Source organism: Phyllopteryx taeniolatus, chromosome 22 (genome assembly GCF_024500385.1).
Source record: "Phyllopteryx taeniolatus isolate TA_2022b chromosome 22, UOR_Ptae_1.2, whole genome shotgun sequence".
Lineage (NCBI taxonomy): Eukaryota > Metazoa > Chordata > Actinopteri > Syngnathiformes > Syngnathidae > Phyllopteryx > Phyllopteryx taeniolatus.
This window is the reverse complement of record NC_084523.1, coordinates 5,151,848-5,166,588: the sequence shown is the minus strand read 5'-3', so window position 1 is coordinate 5,166,588 and position 14,741 is coordinate 5,151,848. Positions and strand designations below refer to the sequence as shown.

Genomic DNA, 14,741 nt, shown 5'->3' with positions numbered 1-14,741 from the left:
CTTTAAATACCCCAAAGAACAAGACCTGAACGCAGAACCAACTATATTTTAAGACTGCTCAATCTAGAGGTGGTTATAAAATGAATCGACTTTTTATAGTTGATTAATCCTTTGGAGCCAGTTTTTCACCTAAAATTGTCCAAACCCTTTGATTTCAGCCTCTCAACAATAAATCAGATTTCTGTCATTCTCAGTGAAAGCAGACTGATTATCTTTGTGTTTAATCAAAATAAGACATTTGGAAACAATTTTTTCAATATATCATTTTCACATTCGGTAGATCACAGAACACAGTGTACACGCTACACATTATTATCCACTTTGTTGAAAAGTCGCTTGAATAATTGATAGCTTTAACAACTCTCAGAGTAGTTGTTAGTTGCAGCCCGAGGATCAACCAATAACAATGACTATTCAATAATTATGTAAAATAGACATTTGTGACTGTCTTTTTTTCAAGAGGAAGTCAGTCAAAGGATAAACTAATGTACAGACTCGTTTCAACAATTTCAGAATCGGAATCATCTTTATTGGCAGAGTATATTAAAACATTTGGATTTGTTGCAAACTTTTTGGGCAAACTTGGAATAAATTTGACATTTCTACTTTACAAAATGGATTGAATTTATGGAAAAAAGAAAATCACACTTACATCCACCCAGGGCAACGATATTCTTTCGAAAAGACGAGATAAGACGAGACGAGGATATCGCTGACATCAGTGAGTGCTTGTTCATGTATTGCCTGTTGTGTGTGTTATCTGCTCAACATTGTGTCAGCAATGCAACTGCACACCAAAGATAAGACTGTTGAACTTCCCTGAATATTAGGTAGGTTTGGGGGAACTTGTTGATATTGGAAGGGCTAACTTTCTGTTGTGAGGCATTGACAGGAGATCGTCAGTAGCACACAGTGTTTTCATTAAGCATGAGTTGGGGGCTCTTTCGCTGTCGCGACACTGGCGGGATGAAGAAAATAAAGTGTTTCTGGCCCATGTTCAATGAAAATGTGCCTTTGCTTCAGAGGGTCTTTTAAGTGGTTTGACGTGCTTCCATTCAGTCATTCTTGTGATTTGGTGAGGCTGTTCCGTGGGTCACAAAAGTCTTTCTAAAGAGGGAGTGAGGGACAGATTCAAGTAGAGCCGGGTCATATAAATTGGGAGACAAGTACTGCCTGAGCGACATAAATTCTACCTTTACCTACTTCCTCAAACTCATGGTTTCAATTGGCTTCAATCCACGCACAATACATGCCAGGCCAGGGTCTCTTGACCTTGTTCTTGCTCCTTTACGAGACAAGCAATGCCCCAAATTTCTGACTGGAAGAAGAATGAAATCAAAATGAAATTTGCAATACTGGTTTATCCTGACCAAAAGTGTCGATTAAAGAAACAAGAGCCCAGCATTTCAGGGTGAACGGGTTATTGGGGGCTGTTTGTCTTCGATCTTTGCTGCAGGGACGCTAAAATGAAAAGAGCCACCACTGACCCACTGTAAGGACCACTTAATGTAAGCCATACACTGCAGAAAAATGTGCAAAAAATGTGCTTTGAATTAACTGAGTCTAGAAATTGAAGACTGAACAGATTACCACATGAAAAGTTGCTGCTTTTGGTTAATAAGGAGAACGTTGGGGGAATGTGAGAAGAAACGGCATCAAAACATCTGTGTGTGTGTTATCGTCACACAAATTTAGGAGGATATTGTCCTCAAACTTCCAACTGAACTATTTTCCAAGCATCATGAGTGTCAGTGTGGTTGTTGCACGTTCACAAAACTCTAAAACCCCAGATTATTCATAATTTCCCACATTATTTTCTAACAGGGTACTGGGATGGACAAACAATCAAATCTTGTCTAATTTCTATTATTTTTCATAAATTCCTCTTTAGCTATACAGTATGTAGCTTCTCTCAGGAAATTAACATACTCTCAAGCAATATGTTATGTTATATTTACCCAGTCATCTAAAATAATATTGTATTTCAGACAGCAAAAGAAGCATAGGAAATAATAGCGGCCATTGCTGTCAGGTAATCCAATAGCCCATTTATTTACAGACTTTGAAATTCCATGCCTGCGGTGAGTCACGTAGCTGTTTTTAGTACGTGACTGCTAGCGGTGTGCTGAACTAGATTTAGAACTGTCGGTCAGTGTGTCAAACTCTCACACTATTTTTGCTGCTGCCGGCATGATCGACAACAACAAGTAGCATCAGCACAATTGCTGCAGAAGACAATATGACTCAATCGTATATACAAATGTGAAGTGACTTGTTTAAATTAGCCAGTGGTGGCTTTGTGCAAGCGCCTTTCATTTGGAGTCTGGACGCGGAAGGACTGCCAGAGTCTTCAATAACACCACTAAACGTGGTCACATTTTTACCAGTCATTTGGGAAAAAAATGTTGCTTAAGGAGTGGTAAAAGTCGTTAAATGTGGAGACAATGTTGCTGAGGCTCGCTGCACACCGAGTGACACGGGGGAACGCGACTGAGGTGGACCATTGTGGAAAATTTACAGTCGCCGACTCCTTCGCCGCACACCAAGCGAGTGAGCACCGCACATCTACCAGTGCACTGCAACAGAAACACTGCGACCCTGTATTGAGGGTTTTGAGACTCCACATACAATGCACTGTACTGTATTGTTTCATTACTGAACCACAAAAACATGGTGGGCGGCACGGTGGCCCGACCGGTTAGAGCGTCAGCCTCACAGTTCTGAGTGCCCGGGTTCAATCCCCGGCCCCGCCTGTGTGGAGTTTGCATGTTCTCCCCGTGCCTGCGTGGGTTTTCTCCGGGCACTCCGGTTTCCTCCCACATCCCAAAAACATACAGAGTAGGTTGATTGACAACTCTAAATTGCCCGTAGGTGTGAATGTGAGTGCGAATGGTTGTTTGTTTGTATGTGCCCTGCGATTGGCTGGCAACCAGTTCAGGGTGTACCCCGCCTCCTGCCCGATGACAGCTGGGATAGGCTCCAGCACGCCCGCGACCCTAGTGAGGAGAAGCGGCTCAGAAAATGGATGGATGGAAAAACATGGTGCGACTGTCAAGGAAGAAGCTGATTTCCAAAAAAGACAGTAAATGGATGGGAATAAAGGAGAAAGTGTGGATATTTTTGAGAGGCTGTTGGCAATGATCATTCGCCCTTTTAACTAACTAACTAGATCCGTTCAGAGAGTCTCTGCGCTTTGCTTTCTTTCTACAGGTACATATGAATTTATGAATATAGTAAAGTATTATCATAAAAACACATTATGCAGTATACATTAGACACTGTATCACGTTTTACATACCAGCATGGTAAACACTTAGGTTGCCCCCCCATGCATAGCAATAACAACTACTGACTGACTTAATTAGTTTCAGAGGTCCAGATCTTACCTTCTGCTGAGAGCCCTTGTACATTCACTCCTCTAGCGTCGAGGAAACTGAGGCAGGCGTCCACATTCTCAATCTGGAGACAAAACAAATGAGGGCAAGGCAATCAGACACACAGCAAGTTACAAAACTTTACATTCAATGAGCTGAAATGTCTTGGGGGGGTGGCAGGGATGATCAGCATTATTAACCATAAAGCACATCATTGTGTGGTTACGAGGCCCATGGCCACATGACCGTCGGGCCTGCCTGCGTGACATACTGACCGCCGTGTGTCGCCACCTACGCAGCCCGCGGCACAGTGGAGTTGAGTAAGAATACATTGATAGCAAGTGAATAAACGAGTAGGCAGCAGCTGAAATGCAAACGCCCACAAATACTGTCGACGGCATTCACTAAGAACTGTGCTTCCTTCAAACTTGCATTTCATGCAGGGGAATTTTTCACATTCCTTCAATAGCATGCTGCTCAACTGGCACCATCCTTCCTTTATATGACAAGTTCAAAGTTCACAGTTCTAGCCATTCAGTGCAGTGCGCCTGGGCCATGCAACAAGCTGGCCAGACGTCCAACGTGCAGTGATGATGATTCATGAGCTGGAAGACCCCCTCCAACCGCAAATCCTCCTCCTTCTCCTCCTTACATTTTGTTAATAAAGCAGTTTGAGTCTGTCTCCTATTATGAGGGAGATGTTCAAATACAATAAGGAAGTACCAAGTACCATTTGTCTCACTGAATATGGAATGTGCATTCCAGCAAGATACAGTTACAAGCGTAACATGATGATTATTTGTGTAATTTTGATAGCAACATGCAAAATCTGGTTACAGTAAAACAAAATGTAATGTTAGAGTAGAAATCAAGTAAATCTAAAGTTAAGGTAATTATTACTTCATCATGTTGCAGCTGTGACATAACATTGTGATTATATCAGATAGCAGCCTTGCAAACATCTTAAAGATTCAATGCAATTGTATTGAACTTAAAAGTTAAATACAACTGAATTGCACTTGGGCAGTGATTCTTCCACGTACCACTGGAGGAAGTCCATGTACTAGTAGTGATACACATACCACACTTTGAGAATCGCTTCTGTAGAACAACCTTTCCCCAACTTTGTCATGTTTAATCATGCGCAAAGGACTAAATAATGAGGAAAATGGCCAACCATAAGCTCGGCTTTCATAGCAAGATTGGTGATTTTTACAATGAAGATAGGTCAAAGTGTAATTTGAGTACCTGTTTTTGTGTGTATTTAAATATGTCCTTAATCCCTGTAGTATAGTATTGCAAATACTATATACTATTATATAATAATATGGATTCTGGTGCTATCATTCCGAGCACTTTCTATTTTGTTGCAAGACCACAAGTCACACAAATAATTCCTCCATGGGCGCGACACAACACGCGACTTAAAACACCCTCAAATCTGGGCTTCCATATTCCTTCCCCAAGTTTTTCACACACGCAAACATATGTGTCCTTTGTGCGCTTGCTTGTTTTACCACACCCCATTCACTCAGATATCTGCGTCATAAAAAATTATTTAGTGATCATTTTTTGTGAAATGACTTCTACTTTTGAATATTTATGGCTGCCGTGTGTGTCTGTGGATGAGAGTTTTAATAGTTCATAAACACAAGAAAGGGGTGAAACTCATAAACACAAGGTATCGCATCAACACCCTTCCTTAGGGGCACCCACTGACTCTCCAAAGAGAAATCCTGAGGCTTTCCGATGAAACCGGTGTTTGTTTTAAAGTCTCCCCGAAAACTAAAATGACGCAAAAAAAAACGCTTGATAATGATGAAGGTGTCGATGACGGCCGGGGCATTCATTTTCCAGAGGTCTCTGGCGAGGTGTAACTGCTAGTTTGGTGAAGACTTTTGGCTTTGTGGTATCCTACACCAGCCTCACAAGCAACTGATATCATTGATTTTTTTCCAATGCAAGCTGGCACCAAACAGCCTTTATCAGCAAGTTGGAAAAGGGCATTTTGATGAGGCTCTCACTAATAAATTCCAACAGGAAAAGGGGCCACATGTGCAACCAGAATTGTGAGAAGGAACTGACCGCGAAGCAGGGCGGAATAAAGATGGGGAGATGTTAATGTTGGGTGATAATGGGTTTCCACTCTGCAATTATAAGTATCACGCGGACGTGATGAGTGGAGAAAAAAGCCCGGTGACACAAAGCCTGTGTCGGAAACCACACTTTGCGACTCTACCTGTCATCGACACTGGTGGACGCAAAGGAGCAGGCAAAAATACTGAAGGATTTAACTTTAACTCAACAAGTCACAGCAGTCACATTGAATCTGGTAGCCCCAAGATACAAATCTTAAAAACCAAAAGAAAGACATCATTAGCGACCATAGTATTGACAGCTTGGCTTGGAACACTACCCGTTTCGTGATACAGGACCTCAAAATGTCAAGCCTTGGTACAAGCAGTACCGAACTACTTTTATGCACACTTTGTACAGTTACGGCTTGACACACTTCTACCCATTTGCAGGGTGACAGAGAAGTAGAGTGTGGAAAGGAGGCAGTGACACATGTGATTTCCTGGTTTCAGCAACAATGCTATGCCCAACAGGACAACAGGTGTTATAAATCTCATTAAAAAATGATCATCCAACTTCAGTATATGCTCTGATTTTTCCCCCACAGACCTTAATATAGTCATTTGTAAAAGTCACATTGGGCATCAAGTGACTGGCACAGGCTAGAATTGGAAAGCATTCTGCCGAAGATGAAATTGTCATGTAAAATGAGCCAAGACATCAAGTGCCAGAAAACAAGCTCCTTGAGGAAAACTGAGCATAAGCATTTTACAGCGCAAGCGCATATCTTCATAAATGACAGGTTTTATTTCACCAAAATGCCGTACATCGACTGGAAAATCCTTAAAAGTCGTTAGTCAGTGCATGAATAAGGAAGAATATTGCCAAACCAATCAGCTGGATAAATAAACCATTCTTGCATCACTGCACCAAAGTTAGTCTGATGAATGCATGCCTCTTGTTCCTATAACTTCTTCTTGACACTTGGAAGCCAATTAGTCGGCCCATCATTCTCACTGAAGTGACGCATTACCGGGCTGCTTTTCATAGCCACAGTACACTTAATCAATCAGCGCTGTCGAGCTGAGCTTATTTGAAATAGAGAATATTTGCATGCTGATGAAGCCATATTTTACTGCTTTTCTGCTGCTAAGTTGTCGCCACAAGGTTGTGGTGTTTTTCTGTGAAAGAATGGCTGCTTCTTTTTCACCAGCGGAGTTTTGTGTCATCCTGTGTTAATACATCAAGCAAGAATGTCATGTGAGTTGTTAACAAGTGGCATGGCTGGTTGTGTAAATAAACGGTGAAGTTCCGTCAGCTTTGAAAGGACACATGATGTATTAACAGAAGGATGTGCATGGCAAATGGATGTCTTGATTATATAGATTGGCTGGTTTTCCTTTATCATACAACTTGAATGTTGTCCGTGCGGCATTGCAAGCATCTGCCTCACAGGCACGCATTGTGGCCACATGTGTACGGCAGTCAAACTTCTATTCATCTTTTTTAAAATCCTGTGACTAATGTGGTCTGAAACAGTTTGACGCCATGTGATAGTGTTTGTTATTCTGCCCCTTTTCACAGTAACGCCAATAACATTACTGTACATAGGATAAGTAGAATGGCACTAGCTAGAACTACTTAGAACAACGGCAATTGCTGCAGCCAAACTATCCAACCATCCACACAAATATAAAGGTCACGGGTCAACGTACCGATACCCCATCCACAATCAGTTGCAAGCCCAGATTTTTTTTTTAAATAAATGGGTGGGTTGTGTCAAGAAGGGCATCCAGAGTAAAAACTCTGCCAAACAACTTGCTGTGGCAACCTCTGACAGGACAACAAGTAGAAAACAAAAGGAACTGGCACTCTCCTCAAGGTAGAAGATCCTTGTCCAGCGTGATGAATATCTACTTCATTCGATTTCCACAGTCACCAGCCTCTACATGTTCAGCATGAAAACTTTGACAAAGCCTTCGGAGATCCCATCAGTAACTTTCTCAGACCTTCGGTATTTTAACAAAATGGACTGTACTGCCTCCATGAAGTTAATACGCTACCAAATAATTCGATCTTTCACAGAGCAAAGCTACACATTTGAGCTGTTCCTACGTGTTAATCGATTCCACCTCACAAAGGGTCAGTGGGAACGTACAAGTCACCATTTATGTCTTGTGCTATACCGGCAGTTAAAGGAGAAAGACACCTGTCGCTATTTGATGAGAGCTACATCGTCTGAAATGTCTGCATCTGTTGCTAGGATCGTGTTTTGAATGGTGCACAGGGCGAGCGGAGTGTGTCTGATTACGTTTTGCAACAAAACCAAAGAACTCATTGTCATGATGAGGGAATCAAGTGAAACCGAATGGAACCAGTCAGAGACCCATGATATATATATATATAAAAAAAGGTTTGCTTTCGTATAGGTATGTATGCAATTAAACATCTGACAGAAGATGGCCCACCGCGGGACGATCTCCTTCCTCATGCACACACGCTCTTTCGGGGTCATTCTGCGTAGGTCAACATGACGGACGGCATTACTGTTGACAGCCAACAGATTTTAGCTGTCAGTGCCGTCTGGGGACCCCTCGCTCCCAAAAGGGTCTTGCGGCGTTATGCTGCTGACTTTTAAGAAAACTGTTTGCACAACCCACTGACTGAGAAATGATGCAAGTGCGGAAATACAAAGGTCGAGCACTGAATGTCTGTCACCTTGTGATGCACGGAAACAACTGAAAAATTGTGGCAGTTGAAGGACATGTTGAACCAATGCTAGAAGCTGGAAGTGTTACAGTATATGTGAGCTTACATCTCAAACATGGCATTAAATACTGACTTGATACTAAATGGGGGTTCACTGTACTCTATCCTGATTGTTTAGTACAATAACCCAATTTTGTCTTAGATGTCAATGTAAATGATTGGTTGGAGGAGACGTGGAAATGGAAACAGTGAATCGACACAGAAACAAACTGCACTCTTTTGTCCCTTTGGCTACGACTGAGATGATAAATAAAGAGTGTTGTGTGGTCACCGACTGATGGGCCGATGTGCGTCAATTCACCCAACCCAGCGGCCTCGACTGCATTTTTGGGAGGGAGTGTGAAAAGCCAACCTGGCCTCTCAGAATACACAGGGCACGTTTGCGGGCGACAGCAACCGGGTGGAGTTGACTCAAGGCACGGAGGTGGAGAAGCAAACATCAGGTTGGCCTGGCTGTGATAGCTCGCTGCCATAGGCGAAGCGAGATGGTGGATGAAAACAGACAAGTGGACAAGAAAGGGTGACAATACAAGATAAAAACGATAGGAATGTTCCATAACTCTTAGCCTTTGTGCTTGTATGACTATTTTCAACATTGCAGATGCATCACTACTTTTCTAAAAGCATGCCAAGCGCGTCAGCCTACTGAATTGGATCCGATGGCTTCCTTTCAGATTCTGTGTCAGGACCATTAGTGACTAAGGAAGTGCTGTGACCGCTATAGAATTACTCCCGAGTTTGTACTGTATCCATGGCGAGGGAGATTGCAGCTGTTGCAGTCAAACCGCATCAGATCAAAAGGTTGGACCACTCTTTCACTGCGTCCGTCTTAAACAAACAGAGCAGAACAATTGCCTGTTTGGTTCTAATGAGTGATTCAAAACTAGCAATTGAGCAACAAGTGAGCACATAAGAAGTCTGCGGATGCTCTACTTGGATTTGCTAAACTGGACAACTTGTCAAATAATCATCCAGTCTAAAGATATTATATTATACTGAATATTAATCAGTTTCCAAAATAGCTACAGCACCAAATGTTCCTTTTGAAACTGAAACTAAAATGTAGGGGCATCCTCCAATTGTCTGACAACTGATTTGTTCCATACGAGGTTTGTTTCCAATAATGAATTCAACACAAATCACACAAATGAACACTGAGAAAAACAAACAATGAAGTTCAGCAAACAAAATTGTGACCTGTGTTTTGTGAACAAAAGAAATCTCTGCAGTGAATTGACAAATATGAAAGCAATGTCATATGTAATATTATGTAGTTATATAAAATAAGTAATATTCCAGAGTTATTTGCTCCCCTGCTTGCATTTATGTCTTTTATAGCTACTGGTTTATGTATGCTTGCATGCAGAAAACATTCCGCACGCAGAGGTGGTATGGGAGACACTAGCTGCCAACTTCTGGGGAGTAGCAACAATTTATTTTAAAGCCTGAAGGTGGTGAGCGATTACAGGATTACTGTATATCGAGTCTAAAATTCAAACAGGCTTGAGTTATTTTTGGGCTACTTAGAGGCAGTGTAAACACACTCCTGAAATTTTGCCGCTTATTCGCAACTTTTGCAACTTTGCAGGTTGTTTCCTTGAGGTTATAAGAACATATGAGAAAATGCAGCTCTCAGTTACTTTGCCTGTGGTGCAGTGGACCGTATCGTTTTCAGGGCTTCTTGCTGAACCAGCTGTTGCATATGGAAACAAACTAGATGAGTGGTGAAAGCAAACTAACCAGCGGATCAGAGGACTTTATTTTTCCCTTCAAACTAAGTTTATTTGCTACCTCAACATTTGGCAGAGGTGAACGCGCTTAATGCGTTTTTACCCGCTTGACAACGTGATATTGACATATGGATTTCTGGCTACAAGGCGATCACTGCGTTAAGGAAAGTGAAGAGGTTTAACTCCCCAAACTGCTTTAGTTTCAGTAGTCGAGAACTGGCCATCTGCCTTGTCCCTCTTCGAGGCGCTCGCTGCCAATCACCAAGCTTTCAAAACGCCATTGGGAACGTTCCTGGAGCTCAGAGTTCCCATCATCCATTTGTTGCCATTTTTTCCCAGAACAAGCCACGCTGTTGTAAACAACCCGAGGACACGGTGCCAGTAGGTTGCTAAAACTCCGGCCCGAAGTGGGGCTCAAATTAGGAACATGATCAATTGGTTGTGGAGGTTATTAATGAGCAGCGGTGGTGATGAAGCATCTGGCCGACGAAGAATAAGCCAGTGCCATTTGTCCTCATGTCGGTGGTGAAGTGCAGGCAGAACACAGATGGGGTCCAGATGAGACCAGTGGGCTTTTACAGTCTCAAAGAAACACTCGACTCAATTAGACCACAAAGGCACCCCTGCAAAACATGGTGCTGAGGCCAAATAGTTAGTGGGGTTGCCTCGCTGATGTCAAAGGGTTCAATTTCAAAATGTGTTTGGTCTATGGCAATTTTGTTCGAATTGTTTAAGTGATATGTCAACAGTATTGTTGCAGACGCAGACTTTGAGGTTTCTGTTAGTGCTCTACCGCACAAACCCCAGAACTAGGATTGTTTGGGGAGGACCAATGTGTGTTTGGACCACAGGAAGGATTGTCTAACCTTTGGAGTTAGGCTTAACACATCTGATGGGGATTTACTAGTTCCAGGAACTATATTTGCCGAGAACTAAAGGTTTCTGTAAATGTAGGTGAAAATGCCTATGAATAATTCCATTCATCCAGGACACTGTATTCTCAGAGCATGGAGTGGACCACAACTGGACAGGTTTTCTTTGAAGACGTTTCGCCGCTCATCCGAGCAGGCCTCGTTAGTCCATTGACATAGGCTAGAGTGTTGGAGTGGAAACTCAAGTACCCTCGTTGGTGGGCAAGGCCTCTCCAATGTATCTTAACGACTGCCATTTTGCATCCTAAAAGAGCCATATCATTTGTGGTTGGGGTGTGCTTTTAACTTACTTGGGTTTCCACACCAACACGCGGGCTTGAGCTGTCCTATCTAATCTATGTCAACTGAACTGATGAAACCTTCTCAGATCAGACATCTAAAACAACCAGAACTGTCCATTTGCGATCAGTGAAATGACTTGAGAATTTGGTGGAAATGTTAATCGCCAATCCAGATCCAGCCAATCTTCACTATGTACATTGGGGACACTCTATTGGTAGGACATGAACCCTATTGGTAGGGCAAGAACTCTGTTGCTTATGACTGAATGTTTTATAGAGTGTGTTTCAGGTTAATCTGTCAATGCAAAAACCCTGCATATTTTGCGTCTTGGACACAAGATGGCCAAATTTCCAAGGTTGGGATATTTCACACTACATACAGGCAACCTATGTGAGTGTCAGGGGTTCTTTTGCTATATAACTGAAAGTTTTTAAGTGGAATACGATCTGTAATGCAGCTGGGGGTCATTGCACCCACACCCTACAAATCATTAAATCACGAGTGCAGAAATGTTTCATGTGCTAAACATCATTAAAATGTTTAGAGCCCTAGTATCTTGTCTCTTTTAAGTGCGTGAAGGGTTGGCCAGGATGGTTGCTTTTAATATGATCTGCGTCACACTAAAAATCTGGCAGATTTGAAAATAAAGTGGTGAGTTGTTACATCTAATCTGTCCTAAAACGATCTGCGGGCTCCTGCAGGCAGATGCCACATCACTTCATTTACCAAGTGGTATTCATCATTTATGAGGTGATGTGTTGGTTTTTTTTTTGCACGAGACTCTTTGCTGAGGCGGCTCGAAACAAAAGGCGCACGCATAAACCCGAGAAAATGAAAGTGCACACTCATCTGTATTCCAGGGGAAGCGCTGCGTGGTTTGCTAACGATGTCTGTCTATAATGAGGAGGATTAGTGTTGCGAGACTTAATATTTTCTACCGAATGCTGAATAAGGCTCTTTTGCCATCCGCTACTATGAGCTGGAAAGTTCATAGAATTGATGTAAAGTTTTACTACCAACAAAAACAAGGTGAATGTGAGATGCAGTAACCAGTTTGCCATCAAATCACAAGCAATCCAGCAGAATGCTAAACTATACGATGCTTCGCAATTATATTAAGGCTACCTTTTGTAAAGCATTCTTCAGTGCTGTAATGCGAACTGTTTCAATTTCAGTGGGCTGTACATTTGACCATTTTCAACAGGAATGACAGATTTCAGACTCCAACTTTTTATACCCAATTTTAAACTGGCTAAATGGGCTTCTGTTACAACGCGGACATTAATTAATTCATAAAATCAAGTTAATAAATGAATGTCATCACATGTACTAAAACATTTTTTTTTCTCCGTTCAGGAATGCAGTCTGTAATCAACTACAGTTGGACATCTTAATAAATAATAATGTGGTTTACTATGATTTCATTTTTTTTCATAAAACAGTCCATTTGAAAAGCGATGAATAGCAATAATTACATTTTAGCATTCAAAATCTCATTTCACTTAAAGAGCCTCTAAATACAATGCATACAATGAGCAATTATTCATCCTCATGCTGAATATTAACATTCATGGCTTGCTCTGTCGTTGTCAATTTCGAGGCATTTTCATTTCAGTATGGAATAAATTAGGATTATTACTGATATTGTAAAATTTTACTGCCATATTGATGGTGTTGACATCCCTGCATCTCAGGAATTATTTTTGTCTGTAGAAGCTACAATAATACAAATCAAGGGAAGGGGTGCATTGGTAGTTTTGTTAAAATATAAAATATATATATTTTTTTATTATTGGTTATAGTTTGTGTTGTTGTTTTTTATTATCTCAAATCATCTTTAATGTCACAGTACTGTTCACTTTGTTTTTTCCTCGTAGATTCACATTTAATCCCATTTATGTTTGTTGTTCAGGTCAAGGAGGAAGTTTTGTTTTGTTTTTAAAGCCTCAGCTCCTGTTTAAAACAACAACAGCAACCACCACTTGAAATTTGTTTGAGTACCAAATGCATCCATTGATTAACCATTTATATACATACTGTACATCATAAACATTTTCTTCAATAACCATTTGCTCCTAGCAGGAATCCCAACATAGTCGAAGATTAGTTGAAGACTCTACACTGACACTGGTGTGCAAGACTCTGCTCCTGCAGCTGCTTAGTTGGCCGCGGTCCACTCCGCACACCTGAAGAGACCTCCCACGTGGACAAGAAGGCTAATGATTTTGGGACTGTCATTGCTCATCCTACAAAAGAGTGTATGAAATGAATCCACTCCCAAGTGGCTACCACTTGTTGTCTCTGACAACTACTCCTGTATCGGTAGCTAAGCGGACACAAGTATCGGGGTACACTTTTTCATCCATTAACTACGTAGGACAGATGTATGCTTCTGATTTTGTGGTAACAGTTTGGAGAAGAACATTTTCTGTTGCCCCCAGTGCACAAAGCAAGGTCCTTTAAGGCATGGTTGGATGAGTTTGGCATGGATAAACTAACCTCAACACCATCAAACAACTTTGCAACCTCATAGATACTCTTCAGGATGAATGGACACAATCTGGAGAAGACTGTGGTGCCATATACGTGTATTGCATAACTGTCTCACGTTGTTGTTTTAGCCTTTTGTCATTATTCTTGATGTGTGTGTTCAAGTGTGCATCAGTTGTTTCCTTCCTTGTGCCCACTGTGGAAGCAACCATACCTCCTTAAAGTCACGTTTCCTAAGCTGGCTGGACCCACTGTTCCCCCGGAGCAGGTGGAGGAGATCAGTGGGCTTAGTAAGTGGCTGTAGACAAAGAGTAAAACTGTATACTGTCAGTCATGACATGAGTTGACAAACCGTACTCGACTTGGCGGTAAACAGTCGGATTCCAGTTGATGAATATAAACGTCCGTGGCTTTGGAGGAGTAAAATAATGATTCAGTTAAAATGTATTGCATATCAAAGTTAAATAAAAATGTTCCTGAAATAAATCTGGAAAAAAACAAGCAATTCTTAAAGATTAAATGCAAATGCATTGAACTTCAAAGTTAAATACAATTGAACTGTACCTATTTTGCATACCACTCGTTCAAAATTTAGAGAATCACTGCCCAATTAAGTCTTGAACGTGGTTAACCGCAGAACCTTTGGCCACTAAAGTACACAGCGCTCACTTTTTAGAAGCCATAACTTTAAGTAAACAAGGGAGTATAAAACCAAAAGGACGTTTGCTTGTGGTGCTGGCCCTTACCAGTTAGGCCCACAATAGGTTTTGGAGTTTATCTCCAGGAAACTCGGTTTGACACCTCTAACGCTCAGGTTTCACCTTCCCTCTTCCTTCCTGGTTCTTAAGTGCTATTTCCTAACAGAGCGCAGCCGACTTCCACCACAGCTGGACTCTCCGTGGACGAGTGAGTCAAAACAGCTGAAAAATGACACAAAACGTGTGAAACCAATTGTACGAACACATTCCTTTTGGAGCGAATCCCAGATTTTCTCTCAGATGTTCCGAGACTTTAAATCAAATCCATCAATTTGTCCCGTCTGTACGACCTACATAATAGCACTGTGGAAATAAATATATGAACACATA

The 14,741-nt window shown here is 41.6% G+C and overlaps 1 protein-coding gene across 14 annotated transcripts in view; it reads right to left on the bottom strand.

Annotated features, from left to right (window-relative positions):
• Positions 1–14,741, bottom strand: part of nav3 (neuron navigator 3) — a 240,426-nt gene that overhangs the window by 72,522 nt on the left and 153,163 nt on the right. For all 14 annotated transcript variants that reach the window (XM_061761831.1, XM_061761828.1, XM_061761829.1 and 11 more), the window contains one exon: positions 3,387–3,459. In XM_061761831.1, the coding sequence (XP_061617815.1) occupies positions 3,387–3,459 (73 nt within the window). The remainder of the gene's footprint in view (positions 1–3,386; positions 3,460–14,741) is intronic.